Source organism: Gadus morhua, chromosome 15, assembly GCF_902167405.1.
Source record: "Gadus morhua chromosome 15, gadMor3.0, whole genome shotgun sequence".
NCBI lineage: Eukaryota > Metazoa > Chordata > Actinopteri > Gadiformes > Gadidae > Gadus > Gadus morhua.
In genome coordinates, this window is record NC_044062.1 from 20565857 (window position 1) to 20584795 (window position 18939).

Here is an 18939-nt window from a genome sequence, read left to right on the forward strand (position 1 = left end):
CTAACGGGGAGAACTTGTTCTGGCGCGTCTTTTGAAAGTGCATACATCTATTTCCAATGCGCTGTTTATATTTGAGTAGTGACCCATTTATTCAAGCATCGTGCACTATGCTCACCCGTGGCATAGGCCATTGTGACATTACAGGCAATATTCATTGAGTTAAATTCACATTGACCTCCTTGTCATGCTTTTCAAAGTAAAATAAGCTGATGCAAATCCACTGTAAACACTAGTCAAGACATTTACCTGTGCAGTGATATCAGTGAGATAATTGGCCTACAGATTTGGTATGCAACTGAAATTCTCAGTGAGGCTAAAATAAAATATTCATGTGTTGCAGATTCCTGGCTAGTGGTGACTCGTTTAGGACGATCGCCAACAGCTTTCGGGTCGGGGCCTCCACCGTGGCTTCCATCGTGTCAGTTGTGGTCACGGCTATTTGGGACTGCCTGGTGGAGGAGTTCATGGCTGTGCCCACTGCAGAGGACTGGAGAGTGGTTGCAGAGCGGTTCGAGGAGCAATGGAACTTCCCTCTCTGCTGTGGTGCCATCGATGAGAAGCATGTGGTTCTGAAGGCCCCTGCGAACTCCGGTTCGCGGTTCTTCAAATACAAGGGAATATTTTCCATGGTTCTCTTGGCAGTTGTCGACGCAGACTACTGCTTCCGGGTCATCGATGTGGGGGGCTACGGGAGAACCAGTGATGGATGAATTCTGGCCAACTCAGCGTTTGGTCGGCCCTCCGCGCTGGCGATCTCAAGCTCCCTGCTGACAGAGCACTGCCGGCGGCTGAGCACAGAGGACCCCTGCCTCATGTGTTTGTAGCGGACGAGGCCTTTCCGCTACGGACCGACCTCATGAGGCCATTCCCCGGACGCGTCCTCCCACCAGAGCGGCACGTCTTCAACTACCGTCTGTCCCGGGCTCGGTTGGTGGTGAAGGACGCATTTGGCATCCTCTCCTCTCAGCGGCGGATCTACCGGAGGGTCATCGAGGTCCGTCCTGAGCTGGCAGAGCGATGCATCAAGGCCACCTGTGTGCTCCACAATTTCCTCTGCAGAACAGCACCAACCGCAACAGTGAGGGAGTGCATCGATGGTGGTGTAGTGGAGCCTCTGCCAAGGCTGGGGAGAGTGGCTGCAAACAACGCCGGCAGAGAGGCCATTCGGATCCGCGTGACCTTCACCTCCTACTTCTCAGAAGAAGAAACCGTCCCATGGCAGAACGACATCTATTGCAGTGGACAAGCAACCCAAAACGTCTCTTTTAAGAGCCACCCACACAAAACACAAGCAATGATTCCCTCATTATTATTAAAAGTGCCATGGCATACTATTTTATGGATGCTTTATTATTAGGTAATAGTGGGCCACTAACACAGTATTCAAAGACGTTCCCGAAATTCAGCCGTGGTGCAGAGTTGCAGCCACTCCGAGCCAGTCGCACATTGAGCTTCCCCCAAATGCGCTGTTTTGGTGTCTGTAGCTATAATGCAAATGAGGAGGAGCGAGGCGGGTCAAGGAGGAGGGTGGGGGTGTGGCACTGAGCAGCTTGCAGCCACGGTACCATGCGCCCTGTTTACAGTGGATGTATCGCAATGGCGAGGCGCACGCCTTTAGCCGTGTTCTCAGTGGCGGGCCGTACTATTAGGCAAACCAGGCATTTGCCTGGAGCCCCAGGCCCCATAGAAGGTTTTTGGGGCCCCCAAAATGCCCCAATGCATATATTTCGTCCCCATATTTATTATTTTTATAAAAATCTCTTCACAATAGTAGCATCGGGATGTCTAATTACTCATATTTTGACGATCTTTCCGTGTGCACCCCCCTTCAGTCTGCACTACATGGACTATTCCATGTTACGCGCATCACGCTCATCACGCGTTCAAAACAGTAAGCGGTAAGAGAGAGAGAGAGAAATCGAGTGAGACATAAATCGAGTGAAACATGAAGCGATCGTACGAAAGCGGGTCACATAAAAATAAGAAGAAAGACCAAAGGCAGGACTTGCTTTCAAAGCTGCCAAAGCTATCCAGCTTTTTTACAGCCACCGCAGTGTTAGTGGGACCGTCGGCGGCTCAAGAGCAGCCGTCAACGTCGTTTGCTGTCACGTTACTGCTCCTTTCATTCCAAGTGGCTCTGGCTCAGCCAGCAGCGATGCTAATGAAGTGTGTCAACAAACTGACGGAGATGATGCACAACTGGTAGTGAATATTGCTCATTCTCCTTCTTCCACTTCGGTTATTGAAATTGATGACAATAACGATAACAATGACTGCGAGACACATATTCTTGTGGATGACCCAGCACTCTGGCCCAAGCTGCTGTGTCTTGGGCTGGCGCACACATATTCTAGTGGATGACCCAGCACTCTGGCCCAAGGGCCGCAGATTCACAAAAGCATACTATTACATAGTAATGAAAAATGATGAGAGGGTGAACAGGTCTTGGTTAGTCTACTGAAAGTGCAGACCATGTTTTTTGCTTTTGTTGTTGCCTTTTTGGAAAACAAAAACAACTGAGTGAGGAAGGATTTAAACACTGGAATAACCTTGCAATGCATCTAATCAACCATGAAATGTCTGAAGAGCACAGGAAAAATACTGATAGCTGGAAGCAGCTATCAGTAGGTCACAGCATATAGCTGCTGTGACCTACTGGAAACCCTCAGGTAAATGATGACATAAGGTTAACAGTCAGTGTAATGTGTCAACATAACTAATCTTATTGTTTTGTATGTTATTCTCAATTTTTAAATAGATAATTAACATTTGCATGAAAGAAGGAGAGTGACTTTTGTTCATCCCTTGTATGGAGTATCTCATTATGCGACATAAGGTACAATAGACCGGTAGATGCAGGGGCCCCTAAATTACTGTTCGCCTGGAGCCCCCAAAGGGCTAAGTTCGCCACTGCGTGTTCTGTAAATATTCTAGAACACATGGGAGTCCTGGAGCTCTATATCTAAATAATATCACATAGCCTACATAGATATATCTATATCATAATATATATTATCACGGCCAAAAGCTGTATAGCTCTATATCTAAATAATATCATATAATACATAGATATCTATATCATATAATACATATTATCACGGCCAAAAGCTGTGTGCACCTCCAGACTATATTATGAATCACAAACGACTTTGTCGGGTTCTGCGACGTCTCTGGTTCTTCCACTTTCACATCAATCTGAAGTAGACGAAACCGCGCGCTGCCTACTGCCGGCTGCCGGGCGGTGGTGCCTCGCGCAACCGGCGGCATGTTGCAGTTCATGTACTTCAGGGAGTAAAAGCCAAAGTTCCTTTCCCCTTATTCCTTCTCAACCATGGTTGATAACCCCCACTACAGTCTCGTTGTGGAAATACAAGAGACGTCAAAGAACAAGAAACAATTGCGTTACAGTGTGTGTATTCACACACACACACACACACACACACACACACACACACACACACACACACACACACACACACACACACACACACACACACACACACACACACACACACACACACACACACACACACACACACACACACACACACACACACACACACACACACGTGGCGCTTGCACGGTCGTGTTTCATTGGCGGGCCAAGTCTCTGGGCGGGCCAGGCAGAGTAAGGGAAGGAGCTTACTAAAGTGTGACGACATAAGAAAACACAATCCAAATCAGCGCACTTGAGCCTCCGTTTTTCTCAAAGGCGAGCAGAACACCTAGTGCTCGTTTTACACCGAACGCAAGTTTTAGCCACTGGGGGACCATAGGCAGGCTAGGGGAACTCATATTTATTTTAGAAAACCTCAAAGTGAGATTTTCATTCCATGGCACCTTTAAGTTAAGTTAAGGTGAACAGCCTCTGGCATGATGGAACAAGGGGGGTAAGGGAAGTCGGCAAATCAGTTCAGATTCGCCACGGTTCTCTCCTTCCTGTCCACTAAATACCATCAGTTTTTTTGAGCCAGGAGGAGAGCAGGTTGTAGATGAGCATACAAACACTAGAGTTAAGCTTTGAAATTGTTTGCGCTGAAAATCATGTTTCTTCTATGCTGTAACTTTTAACTGACGACAAAATGCCACCGAAGAAAATGGCAAGCCAGCCTGACGAGGCGGAGGAGATAAGAAGATCGCTTGATTTCTTGACAGCTGAGGTAGCAAAAATCTCTGCGCAACAAACAAAAATCATGAATCTGATGGGTGAAATCCACACACTCAAGATAAAAAACATGGAAAAGGACACAAATCACGCTACTGGAAAACCGAGTGGACGATCTCGAGCAATACTCCCGCATGAATGATTTAATCATCAGCGGTCTGAGGACCAAACACCGGAGCTACGCCAGGGCTGCTGCGGCCTCCGAAGACACCGCCGCCGGGAGGCAAGGGACCGAAGCTCCCGAGGACGACCATGAGTCGCTGGAGCAACAGGCCCTTTGCTTTTTGGAAAGCAAGGGCATCTCTGTTGACAGCGGAGACATCGAGGCTTGTCATACCCTGCACAGTAAAAACAAAACGGTCGCGCCTGCAATAATAATCCGGTTTACCAACAGAAAGAACAAACAAGCAATCATCAGACAAGGAAGGAAATTAAAAGGAACCGACGTCTACATCAACGAAAACCTCACAAAGAAGAACGCGGACATCGCAAGGAAAGCACGCATCCTAAGAAAACAAAACAAGATTCAAGCAACATGGACTTCAAACTGCAAAGTATTCATTAAACTGAATGGAACCACTCCTGAGTCAGCTAAAGTGCTCCTCGTCAGAGACGTCACCAAGCTGGATAAGTTTGAGGTATGAAAGGATAAACACAAGGTAACTGAATACACACTGAAGTGAACACATCTAGAACACCCATGACAAGTTCGGACTTTAACCTATCAACAGAATATGAAAAACTGGATTTGAAATGTTTTGAATACACTAAACATAAACCACAAGGCATTGAAAATGACATCGATCCTGAAAACAATTTTTATAACAACACACAGCCATTGTGAATATTATACAGAAGAACAATTCAGAAAAAGTGTAAGAATGGACGGGTCAATATCCATCATACATTTTAATAGCAGGAGCCTTAATTCAAACTTATCAAAAATCAAACACCGTTTAAGGCAACTGGACAAAAAATTCACTATAATTGCAATAACTGAAACATGGCTTAGTGAAGAGACAAGTAACATGGTGGATATTGAGGGATATGAAATGTTTTTTCTTAACAGGACTCAATCGAAGGGTGGTGGTGTTGCACTATATATTGATACCAGCTACAAAAGTAAATATGCCAGTAAAATGACATTTGCATTGGACAACATCATGGAATGCATTACTGTTGAAATTGAGATGGAAAAATCAAAAAATATTCTGATAAGCTGTGTGTACAGAAAACCTGGTTCTTGTGTTGACACATTCAAGGAAAAGTTAGCTGAACTATATCACAACATAAATAACAAGAAAATTGTGTTTGTCTGTGGACTTTAACATTGATTTATTAAACCCGCAAGAACACAATTCAACAGCAGAATTTATTGATTCAATGTATAGCAACAGCTTATATCCTAGGGCTGGACGATTATGGAAAAAATAATAATCACGATTATTTTGATTAATATTGAAATCACGATTAATAAACACGATTATTCATTCACTTTAAAAAAAAGTGTTTATTGCGCCACCAAAACTCAACTTTAAATATAACTTTTAGAAAAACAACCAGTAATAAATTAGTAACAAGTAAAAAAGTAAAAATAATGATATATATAAATAAAAAAATAAAAAGCAATTAAAAAAGAACAATAAATAAAAAAAATACCCAGTCTACATACACTCAGACTGTTCTGCCTACTTCTTCAGGCTTCAGTGATCGAATACGGTAATAGCAATACCAATGTAAAAACAATAAATAAAAATAAATAACCACAATCTACATGCACATCACTCCTGCAAAACTTTCAACATGGAAAAAACACTAATAACAGCCAAAAACAAAACCCAAACTACTTTTTAACATCTTTTCAAAATAGTTTTTTAAAAACAAAAAAGGATTGGCCCTATACTCCCTGCAGTTTCCTTCCTACAACCTGTAGGTTTTTCCTACAGGTTTTTGGCCAGGAAAACCAGCCTGTTCACTTGGTCGGGCTTTAGCGATGAGCGAAGGCAGGTGACAACATTGCCACCTGTGCTAAAAACCCGCTCGGATGCAGCACTTGTGGCAGGGATGCAAAGGTATTTTGTAGCCAGTTTGGAGAGCAGTGGGTATAGCGTCTGTGATGCTTTCCACCACTCAAGTGGGTCAGCCTCAGGGTCGAGTGGCCTTGCCTGGAGGTAGGCTTGAAGTTCAAACGCTATGGCCTGGTCCTGTTGAGGAGATGGTCCTGCAGCTGTGTCTTCTGTGGCTTTGAAGAAGCTGCCCAAGCCCCTCTTCTTCTTCTGTGCTCCACCAGTAGGAGCATCAGTGTCGGCAGCTGGTGTTGTGGTTGGCTCAGTAGAGGTCCTCTCCTTGAAGATGGGGAAACGCATTGAGGACAATATGAATTTCATGTTTCACCTGAATGAATGGTAGTTTCACATTATTGTATTATTCTACATTTCAAGTTCACATTATATTACATTGAGTAGTGTCAAATATGTATTTTTAATACAATAATTACTACTACTGCTAAAATAGTAATGATAAATTATTATTATAATTATTATTATTATTAGTAGTAGTATTACCATGACAGTCTTCATTTCAGATGTCAGTCTGGCTTCAATTGATTCTCTGTTCTCTTCGGCCACATATTTCATCTTAAACCTTGGGTCCACTGCAGAGGCCATGTCGAGGAGCTCTTGTGTTTTAGAGTCTCCATATTTGTCGTTGAGGTAACCCATGATCGTCTGCTTTATGCTCTTTGAGAGGTCTGTGTCATTATCCTCTACTGCAAGTATTGATGTGTGGAAGAGGTGGAGAGTTGGCTTCACAAGCGATATACTGACATATTGCTCCCCAGAGAGCGCATCTGTGAACTCAACTAGAGGACTTAGTGAGTTGTTGATAGCCTCTAGTACCTCAATGTCCTGCCACCTTGGGGTCAGATTTCTGGTCTTACGGTCACTGGAGAGGACCTGGACGATGGCTTTCTGCTGCTCAAGGACCCTGTTGATCATCGCTTGTCGAGATCCCCATCTGGTGGGACACTCCGTCTTCAAGGAGTGCTCAGGTAGCTTCAGTTCCCTTTGGGCTTTTGTGAGCTCCTTTTTCTTTTTCCAGCTATAGGAGAAGGTGCTGACCACTTTCTTACAGACCCCCATTGCACGGCCAATTCTGCTGTCTTTCATTGCATTCTCTAGGATGACAAAAAAAATACATGAATGGTTATCACACCATTTATTTTTGACTAATATTACTTAAATCAACAAATCATGCTGTAAAACAGAGTGTGATGATAATGTGGGTCACATGAAATATGTTATCTCTCTTAATAAAATCAATGAATGACATGTCACAGGTTATTGAGTGATTCAGAGGAAAATTACCACACATTATTTTCAGTTATGGGATTAGTATATTTTCCAATGTAATGTATTTACTAACTGTACTTCAGTAAAACTTTTAACATTTATGTAAAATATTAAGGTGACTTGTTTTACTTTCACCACAGTAATATTTGAACATACTATAGGGAGGCCTACCCTTACTTTTGCTACAGTAGTGCTGTTTGATACTTTCTAATGTATCATTTAATAAATAACACACATGTCACAGTCAGGAGAAAATAAAATTTCTCACCTATGGCCAAGTGGAGTCTGTGCCCAAAGCACTGCAGCCTTAACCAGCCATTGATTTCAGCTGCCAGCTTGACGTTTGAGGCGTTGTCTGTCGTTATGCACACATGGTTCTCCTCTTTCAAGTCCCATGCAGCCATAGCTTGCCTCAACCCATCAGCAATATTAACCCCTGTGTGGTCATCAGGGAAAAATGCTGTCTGGAGACATTTTGTCTTCATGGTGAAATCTGCATCGATGTAATGCACGGTGAGAGATATGTACGGCTCCATAGTTCGGCTTGACCACAGATCCGTTGTGGTGGCAAAATACTCGGCAGTGGAGATATCTTTTTCAACTTCAGCGCGACATTTATCATACAAAGCAGGCAGTGCAGCTCTGCTAAAGTGTTTGCGGGATGGCAACACGTACCGCTTGTCCATAGTCTTCATCAGTGCTTTGAACCCTGGGTCGTTAACGGTGCTGATGGGGCACATGTCCTTGGCTAGCATGAACGTCACCGCCTCCGTTATCTCTCGATGTCGCCGGGAGCCGGTGGGATATGGAGCGGCATTGTAAAGAGTGTCCTCAATGGTGGACTGAGTTGCGGCGGTGGTTGAAGTTGACGGTCTTGCACTTTTTTGGGTCTTTTGCTCCGTCAATACTTTGTCGTAGACCACTTTATGGCTGAACTTCAAGTGGTTAAACTAATTTGTCGTGTTGCCCTGGGGTGCAGACACGACGGCGTGACACACTTTGCAAACAATTTCTTTCTGCTCTACGTCCGACGATTTGAAGCCAAAATGTCTCCAAATGACCGAACTTGTCCTACCTTTCTTTTCAACTAAAGTCTCAGGCTGCTTTTCTGCCATGTTGTCAATCGCTCGTTCCACAATTGATCCACAAACTCACTGCTATTGTTGCATGCGACACAGGTGCGTTCACTGTGCGTTCACAGCGCAGTAATTTGCATACTCGCCGCGCGGCGGCACATTACTGTAATCGTTTTTCTTCGATTACAGTGTTTTCATGATCGTGAGAAGCCAAAATCAAAATCGTGATCAAAATTCGATTAATCGTCCAGCCCTATTATATCCTACAATCACACGTCCAACCAGAATTACAACACACAGTGCTACACTAATTGACAACATATTCACAAATGTCTGGGATAGGAAAGTTCACAGTGGTTTAGTAATAAATGACACAAGCGATCACCTGCCAGTCTTCGCAACCATACAGAGCTGTACGAGGATAAAAAAGACACCACAACGGTCAAAATAACCAGACATAGAACACAAAATGCTATTAATTCCCTTAAAGAAGACCTACTGAGACAAGACTGGAACAAGGTATATGTTTAAGGTGCAAATGAAACCTATGAATCATTTCTGGATATTGTAGCAGAACTGTATGAAAAAAATTGTCCTCTAGTAAAGAAAATAGTGAAACCAAAATATGTTGAGAAACCATGGATAACTAAAGGAATATCAAAAGCATGTAAGAAGAAAAATTCATTATATAAAGAATTTTCAAAGAAAAGAACAAACAGAAGCTGAAAAAAATATATAAGACATGTAAGAATAAACTAACACAATTTATGAGACGGCAAAATGGATCTCTATAGCAATTTACTGGAGGACAACAAAAACAATATTAAAAATACATGGAATGTATTAAATGCCATTATCAAAAAACGAAGTGGAAAGGCAGAATATCCAAACTCTTTCATGTCTCCAAATAACAAAACATTCACTGATATGGCTTCAGCTGCAGAGGAATTTAATAAATTCTTTGTCGGGGTTGTCCTGGTTTGGCCGGGGAAATTCCAAAGACTTGTATTAGTGATGGTGTAGAAAGTAAAGACATATGTTGATGAAACAATGTTTCTAAGAGTGACTGAGGAAAAATAAATTATTGACACTGTTAAAAAACTTAAGTGTTACGTATTTTAAGAACATAAGCTGCCTCCACATAGCCTCTAGGAAGCAGATTCAAACACACAAGCTGTATTACCCTCACAGAACCACTATGAAGCAGGACCAAACATATAAGCCGTAAATACTATACATAACCACAAGGGGAGCAGGACCTTACTGAAGGCTGCAATAGCTGCTCCATCCACAGAAGGCAGCACCTCAGACAAGTGAGGAAACCGAGGCCAATACGTCACACCGGCTCCGCCCACTTCACAAAGGCCGCGTGGATTTGAACAAAACAGACTACAAAGAGGTTGGACCTCAGAAACTTCTAGCAGGCCAGGGCCCCGTTTCCCGAAAGTGGGTCGTACGAGCATCGTACAGTTTTCACACCGTTTCCCGAAAGCATCTTTGGTAACGAACGTCTTGAAAACGCTCGTAGCTAACGAGTGCTCCAGGGTACTCGTAGGACGCTAAGAGCCTCGTTAGCCTACTATAGCCTCAGTGGCGTAATCAGCGGACATTCCTAGTATTGGAATGTGAATGTGAATGTGGTGACACGAGTCTCAATCAATATCAAGCAGGGTTGGACAGTGCTGTAGGATCCTTTTTTCAAGGCCGGTCTTGCTGCCCTTCATGACCGAACATGAGTCCATAAGCATGCTTACAAGATGTTTCCATGGTATTTTGTTTTGCTCGAAGAACTCGCAGAGCACCCTCTCCAAGGCAGTGGCGTTCACTTTTACGACCTCCAGGGACCCCAAATGCTCCACCATCACCTTCCTGAAGTCATCATGATAGTAGCTGACGAGCATGGAGAGGATCTTCAAATCAAACCAAATGTAAGTCGTGAATCAAATGTACAATTATTATAATATAAGATTTAAAGTAGGAGTTATATATTGCTTGTAATTAAATATGAGACCAACCTTTTTGTTGTTGTTCGATGTACTCTCGTCCAAGTTTAGGGAAAAGGGAAATCTTCTCAGGTTGGAGAAGGTCCGCTCAGAGAAGGTCGCCTAGGCCATGAACCATTTTGTATGCTGCCGCTGTTCGAGATAGCTTAATTCCCTGCAAAGCCACTTTGTCCAAAGCAAGACTCTGGGCCAACTCAATAATTACTGGAGCAATAGCAAAATGGAGAGAATGCTCTTCTATCACCCCAAGAACCATGGCCTAGAACAGAAATGATGAAATAAGAAAAGCAGGTAGTATATTTTATGCCCAAGTAGTGACACTGCCTGTGCTGAACTAATAGGCCTACCTACACCTACCTCTGCATTTGCTATGCGGTTCACAGTGGGTGTGTTTTTTTTTGCCTGACTTCGCTGTCTGATGTTCTCAGGACCTTGCTGTAAAGCTGAGGTGGATGCTTCAGACTCAGGTAGAAAGCTAGGGGCCACACTGTGCGTTATATTGTAGACTTTCTTCTTGTGAAGTTCTGTTTTGCAGTGTGCTAGCAAACCGTGGCTGCCCTTGTTCGCATAATTAATTTCATTGTGGCAAACAATACACCTTGCCAAACCTTTATTAATTTTCTTGAAGACATCCACTAAAGGGAATGTGTGCTCTGCTCCCTTGACCTCCATTTTTGCCTCTGATTTTAGCCATGACCAGTTCTAAATGCACTTTATGCCTGCATCCACCTGCTTGACTACCAACGCATCTTTCTCTTCTAAATCATTCATTCTGAAAGTAAGGAAAGCACTTTGTTAGTTAAGCTAATTTTAGCAATGTTGTAAACATAGCTAGCAAGCTGTTATCTTGTACCCTAGCTGTCTGTCACTGACTGAATGTCTGGCCAATTATCTATAGACTACATGTAGGTCTACTAACGTTAACAGAATTTAACTTTTTTTTGTTTCTTCTAATTTGTACTCTTACCTCAGTCATGTATTTTTTGGGCTTTCCAGTTGACTCCGTCGGGACTTCTCTCGGCTATATCGACTAGTATGTATCAACACAACTGGTGATCCGCTGAAAAATTCTCTTCCTGAATGCCCCTTGGGGGGCATATTGAACCGTGGCCTAATGCGCCTCCATTTTTAAATGTCGGACAAACGGACCTTCGGACCAATGGGTTCCGTCGGAACATTGAACCGTCGGCATAGTGGCATGTCGATCTAATGGGAAATATTTCGGACCATTGAGACGTCGGAACAATGCGGTGTCGGAATTACGGGCAGGCCCCGGAAGTGTTCAGTGTTTTACCAATCATACATTGCTTTGTCCCCCAATCAAATATCCACATTGGAAATGGACACAAAGACCCAGAGTAGGTCACAGGTGTTGCATGACGCTAGAAGACTGCGTCTCACTGCAAGCACAGGGAAACGAGTCCCCAAAAGACACACCACAGACCCCCAAAAGTTTCTTAATGAGCACGTGTACCCCAAAAAATGAAGTCAGGGTCATCATCACACTCCTTGAGAGCAGAGGGCATGATGTGCACAACAAAGGACTTGTGGTGCATCCTGACCACCCCTGGTTGGCAGCCAGTCCAGATGGGATCCTTGACGGGACAAAACTTCTTCAGATCAAGTGCCCCTTCAAGAGTCTGATGTCTCTCGAAGAATTTCTCACCCGGCCAAACGGTGACATCAAAATCTTGGATGATGGAAAGTACCGAGTTTTGCCAAATGGAAGAGCTGGACCTTCAGGTAAGCAGGGTTGTTTTTAATGGCAAGAAATACTAGCTGCATCAGCCGATTACAAGATATAAACAATATAATGTGAACTAATATTCATTATTTGGTGCCAATTTAATGTATTTTCTATTATTTTAGACACAAGTGGCTATGATGTGCCTTGGTCTACAGAGCTGCAAACTGGTTATCTGGACACGAGGAACATTTAGAATTGGAAATTCCATTTGACAAAGAGTACACTGACAAACAAGTAGAGCAACTGGAACATTTTTATTTTCTACATATGCTTCCCAGCTTGGCTGATGATTTTGGAGAAAATAAACCACATCTCTGCCCCGAGTACCTGGAACAGTTTTGTAATTAACCGACACATCAGTTGGCAATAACAATGGTTCAAATACATTTGAAGTATAAATAAAACTTAATGTATATATATGTATAAATAAATTGTTATTGTGTTACTATTTACATTTGTAGTATAAATACAACTTAATATAATATATGTATAAATACATTTTTAGTGTTCTATTGTAAAAAGAAAAAAGTATATGACATTAACCCCATTTCAACAATGTGATGAATTCAGAAGTGACCTTTTTCATCTTTCTATACATGTATTTATCATTAGAATTATCTTGTCTATTTTTTCTAAATTTATACAGTATCTACACTGTTCTCTGTATCCATCTAAATACTATGTATGAATCTGTGTGTGTGGATCTCTCTGTACAATATATATATATGCATCTATGTATGTATGTTTCTCTAAATAAATGTGTATGTACTAAATTTTTCAAATAAATAGGAATAAATAAATGTAATTCATAAATATGCAAGATGTTGTTTAATAGTATGTAAGACATTACTTGCTGGAGATAAGCGCTCCTCTCAGATTTATGAGAGCTGCACAAATCTGAAGTATTTTATCAATTTTAGGAACTAAGCTTATTGGCACGGTTTGACAGGATCTTGAACACTTTTAGACGCCTTATAGCCCGTTCCACATGAATGCGTACATTTGCTATCCGTCTCATCTGAGTCACTTGCTCATTGGTCAGCTGGCTGTGTTTGCGTGTAAAAGCAGGTATGACTAGCCTTACCCTCCTCTCCTCAACAAGATCTCTAATTGTGAACCCACGGTCCCCCATCACCAGGACGTAAACAATCAAGAAACCCTGAGTTCTGTGTAATATACCTGTCACGACACTTCCCACCAAAAGCCTCTGAAATAAACATCAGCATCCCTGATGGAGCAATGGCAACAAGGTACTTAACAGTGTTACTTGCATAGTAATGGCTTTAAGACTCTGAGCGCGAGTCTACGTTTTTGGCTTTTTGCAGAACACTCTCTGTGCAGTCAATGATGCAAGTTAAATCAGAGAAATGTGGCAGAAAAACCTTTGGCATAGTTGCTTTTATAGTGTCACGGGGCAGCCATGGAATGAGGACCTTGGTGTGCTCAGCAAGGATATCAACCCAATGCGTAAGTGTTTTACTGACCTGACTGGCTGATCTTTTAAAGCGCCTCGCTAAATCAGCTACAGCAAAGTTATGTCTGAGCTTCATGAGTGTTAACAAAACTTCATCTTGAGCTGGCATTGTTGATGACTGGCGTACAAAACCTCGTAGACAGGAGACATGAGTGTTGAACACAGGTAGAGGAATCCCTGTGTACAGCAGACAGTCTTTATCACCTTTCAGTGTAACCTCTGCAATGGACAGTGAGATCTCAGGGGCAGGTGTGATGATCATGTCACATATAAGGATGGATCCTTTAGAGTAGGTATGGTCCTCCTCAGCTGGATCCATCCACTGTGTTTGGGCATCCTTGAAGGTTTGAGGCTGCTCGAACACCATCACAGCTTGGTCTGCAGGTAATAATAAGGCAACTTTATTTATATAGCACAATAAGATGGAGACATAGATGGAGATAATTGGATGAGGGTCTAAACATGCATTGGTCTACAGAATAGATCTAGACAAGGTTTTAACAGGACACTGACCTATGATAATTTCTAAATTAAGGATGAAAGTTAGGATACACAATTGACTTAACCAACGTAAATAGAGTATACTGTATGCTACCGTAATGTTACATTAAAAAAAAATTGTGTCGATATCAAATTTAGCATACCTGTTGCAGTGGCGTCACTAGGCGGTTTTATTCGTGGCTAAAGCCCCGGATCTAATTTGATTAGCCCCGAATCTAATTTTTTGGTAAAAAAAATAAAAAAACAAAATCGAAAAAAAATCGACTTTCCGACGGTCCTTGAACGCCCCTCATTTACCGCACGAGAACAGAGCAACAAGTGCGTCAGTACACTTCAGCAGCCAGTCTCTCACTGTTTACAACAGGTGAGTAGTGAGCACAAGCCCTAGATTTCAAAATGTCTTTATTATATGTCAGTAATTAAAATGTCTGTAAACGTTTTGAAAACCTTACTTATGGTAAATGTATATAATGTTATAATTGAATGCAAATGTATATCATGTACTTTGTCTGCAGCTAGAATGCTCTAGCTAGCTAACGTTAATGACTAGTAGTGTTATGGACCAGAGGCATTAAGCCTGCTACTATATCTATTATTTTCGTCTGTAGTCTAAATGACCGCTTTGTACATGAAAGTTGATGACAATAATATGTAAAGAATAACAGTTAGAAATATTTATGTTAATACATGATTCTCATGGCAACAGGGAATGAGACCGGCTGCATGTGTGTACTGACTCATTTATGTTTGTTAACAGAGAATTATAACGACATCTGCTGTAGAGTCCCAACCCCCTGGGACCTGCAAACAACAATGTCACAAAGAAGGATTTCAATGTTTTTTGCTCCAAAAGTGGTTGGCAGCCAAGGAGGTAATGGGAATAGAAGGTTTTTTTGTTGTTCTTGTTCTTGTTGAACTCTTTAAGCATATAATGGCACATCCTTCATTTTCAGGTATGATGGCAGATAAGGATGCAGTCAGGGTTCATGCAGGAGACCAAAGGGAGGAGAGTGTAAGTTCAGGTACCTGTAGGCTATGTTAAGAGTGTCTATGTAACAAAGTCGACCTGGTGAATTCCCTCTCAGTATAAAAAGAGGTAAAGACCTCCCACTTGTGCCAAAAAATAGGTCGTTTTGTCCTTGGCATAACTAATAGCACACACGTTTACTTGGTGGTCAATTGTGGTCGCAAATCAGAGGACCTGGTTTCGAGACCAATGAAAGCAAACTAGCAGGAGGAAGCAATACTGACGAGCAACACAATGACACCACTTACATGTAGTATTTAACATATTTTAGTAACCTAATTATAATGTTTGAAATTAAAATTTCTAAATGCAATAATTTGATAGAATATTGATCTTAAGTTTACAGTAAGCTACAGCTTAACTTTTTTTTATTTATTCTTTAATACATTTTCAGAGATAAGGGCAGAGTCAGCATACATAGATGCAGCTGCCAGTGATGCTGCTGACCAGAGTGAGGACAGTGCAAGTGCAAGTGCAGGTACCTGTAGGCTATGTGAGGAGTATCTATACCAATATCTCTAGTCCAGAATTGTATAATATTCAGCAGTGTATCTCAGTATACATCCTTGCCAGTGCCCATTAATTGCAAGTTGTGGATAGCAGAGTTTTATTCAATCATGTTTAAAAAAGGGGGGAGAAGGAGGCCATAGCTTTATTTCGCTTTTTTCCCCTTTTTGGAAACACAGGTGGCTCAGGGTCAGGGAGCACAGGGAACCTGTTAGGAAAGAATGATTGAGGGACACGAGAAACAGGCCCAAAGCAACCCAGACGGGACCAGTACCCCTCCACTAGTTTTTTCGAAAGCAGCAACGGTCTTTCCAGTACAAATGGTTTGAATCTTTTGACTGGCTGGAGTATTCTTTGAGCAGAAACTCTTCACACTGTTTCTCATGCAAGCTCTTTGGGAAACACAACCCTAGAGCCAGCAAAGATGCCCTCCTCAGCACTGAGGGCTTTAATAACTGGAAAAGGGCCTTGGTCATCTATCCTGGCCTGGAAGAATTACAGAGCTACACTAACAGAAGGCGATGTTGTCGACCAAATGAATGTTGGAAATTCCAGTCAGATTAGTGAAAGGAGAGAATACCTGCGGCGCATTGTGGCCGTCACTAGCCTTTTAGGGAAACAAGGCATTGCTTTCCGTGGTCATGAGGAAACCAGCTCCTCCCTGAATCAGGGTAACTTTTTAGAAGTAATGAAGCTCCTTGAAACCTTTGACCCCTTCCTCCAGAACTACCAGGCCCCTTCTCATTCAACATATCTATCTCCTGCCTCGCAGAACAGCATGATCGAATGTTGTGCTGATGAAGTGACTGCAACCATCGTAGAAGAGATCAAGGCATCGAAAATGTATGCAGTGATGGCTGATGAGGCAAGAGATGGCCACGTTGAACAGCTTGCTGTTTGTGTGCGCTATGTTACAGCTGACAGCGGAGTCAAAGAGCATCTCCTTGAACTTGTCACCCTTAAGGGATTGAATGCACAGTGCATCACTGACGCAATTGAAAATGTATTGGCGTCTAATGGCCTTAATGATCTCCTGTGTGTCGCTCAGGCTTATGATGGAGCTTCCGTTATGAGTGGTTCAGTAAGTGGAGTTCAAGCTCGCTTTCGTGAGAAACACCCAGAAGCAGTTTACGTACACCGCTATGCTCATGAGCTGAACCTGGTTCTCTGCCATACGTACAGGGCTGTTCCAGAAGCCAGTGACCTGTTTGAGACATTGGAGAGTGTCTACTGTTTCTTCAGTGTATCAATCGTAAACCATCAGAGATTCTCTGATGTCCAGATGCTCCTGGGCTTGAAGAAGAGTGAGCTTGTCCAGCTGTCAAAAACCCGATGGGCATGTCAGGTGAAGTCTGTGAGAGCAATGCTCAACAATCTGCCAGCTGTTTTAAAGTGCCTGGAAGAGAGTGCAACACCTCTGGCAGTCGGATTACTGTCAAAGCTGTCCAGGTTTTCAAATGTCTACCTGCTGGTCATGTTCCGGAGTATGCTGTCAACTACAGAGGGGCTGCACCTGTGCCTTCAGAAGGATTCTGTGGACTTGGCCCAAACACTCTTTAAAGATGCAGTCCTTGACACACTGAAATCCATCCGAACCAATGAAATGGCAGACAAGCTTTACAATGAAGCAAAACACATCTATGATGCCAACAACATATGTGAGAGTCACAGTGGTTGCAGGCACAAGCAGAGGGTGATGGAGGACTTTACAATAGAGTCCACCTTGGGTACAAGGGCTCATCTGGGCACAGAAGACCAGCTGAAACAAACTCTGTTGTACCCATGTCTTGACCGTATGGTAACTGAGCTAAACAGCAGATTTTCTGATGTGGGGGCAGAGCTAATGCGAGGCATTCAAGCTTGCAACCCAGCGGCCGTTGATTTCTTCTGTGAGGATTCCCTAGAGCTGATTGCAACACATTATAAATGTCATTGAAAAAAGAGGAGATCCTGGTGGCAAAGCAGTTCCTTTCTAGAAGAAAGAGAGAAGGTGCCGTTTCTGACATGGGCAGTGTTTACAAGCTACTTCACCCAGACATGTTCCCAACCTTGAGCTCAGTTGTCCAAGCAGCCTTGACAATACCTGTCAGCAGTTGCACGTGTGAGCGGTCGTTCAGTGTACTGCGCCGTGTCCACACCTGGCTGAGGAGAACCATGGGCCAGGAGAGGCTACATCATTTGGCTATTATGGCAGTGGAGAAGGATGCGCTTTGTGGCTTAGACCATGGTGAAGTCATTGACCGGTTCGCCCAAGTCAAACCGAGGAGATACCCACTTGTGCTCAAAGGACAAAGGTCAAAAGAAAGGAGCAAGAAACAGTGAAACGAGTGAAAATAAAAAGTTCACTACAAACAAGAAATGAACAAAGAAAGACAATACATGTAGAGTAACAGTTAATAATACAGACAAATGTACAAGTATACACAATATGGAAAGTGTAAAGTAAAGACAGATATACTGTAGAAGAAAAGAAATGAACAAAGACAAACGCATGACTACAGAAAGATAAGATGTTTAAAAGGCTCTTGCCTTTTAAACATCTTATCTTTCTGCATTGTATACTTTTTCAGACATTGTTTACTATTGTGAAACTAATAAAAATATGTGAAGAATACAGACTATGTGACTCATTTATTATCTAAATGTTTAATGTTGGTGCTTATGAATGAGGCACTTTTTTGTTAAGACAAAGGGAAGTTTGTGAAAATCTATATTTTTACCATTGGTATTAATAAACTGCATACATTGTTTATTTTGTTATTTGTTATTATTTTCAAAAATTGCATGCGCAGTTACGTTTTGGCCCTGGGCTAAGCCCCGGATCTTTCAGAAACCTAGAAACGCCCCTGACCATGCACAATTTAATATACATTTTAATATGGGATATTCTGTATGTAAACAACCAGGCAATACATACTGTCGCAGCCCAGCTCTCAGCACGACGCAACAAGGGAATTTCAAATCACGTTCTTTATTAATGCTTTGAATTTAACAAGTTACAAAGTGGTCAAATGAACAGAAAATAGAAAATAAAGTGGTTCTGGGATGGTTCTGGGATGGACGGATGACCTATCAAGAGGTTTACTAGT

At 42.4% G+C, this 18939-nt stretch overlaps 1 protein-coding gene across 2 annotated transcripts; it reads left to right on the forward strand.

The window, feature by feature from the left end:
* Nucleotides 1-3792: 3792 nt before the first annotated feature.
* On the forward strand, nt 3793-18349 carry LOC115560417 (zinc finger MYM-type protein 1-like). Of its 2 annotated transcripts, none has more exons than XM_030379832.1 (6): nt 3793-4824; nt 10380-10519; nt 11285-12337; nt 12464-14680; nt 15074-15187; nt 15270-18349. In XM_030379832.1, exon 6 carries the CDS (start codon nt 16275-16277, stop codon nt 17784-17786), a length of 1512 nt encoding a protein of 503 aa, XP_030235692.1. In that variant the 5' UTR covers nt 3793-4824; nt 10380-10519; nt 11285-12337; nt 12464-14680; nt 15074-15187; nt 15270-16274; the 3' UTR covers nt 17787-18349. The 2 variants fall into 2 exon arrangements, with proteins under 2 accessions (XP_030235692.1, XP_030235691.1); XM_030379831.1 differs by having other exon boundaries at nt 3793-4803.
* Nucleotides 18350-18939: the final 590 nt, after the last annotated feature.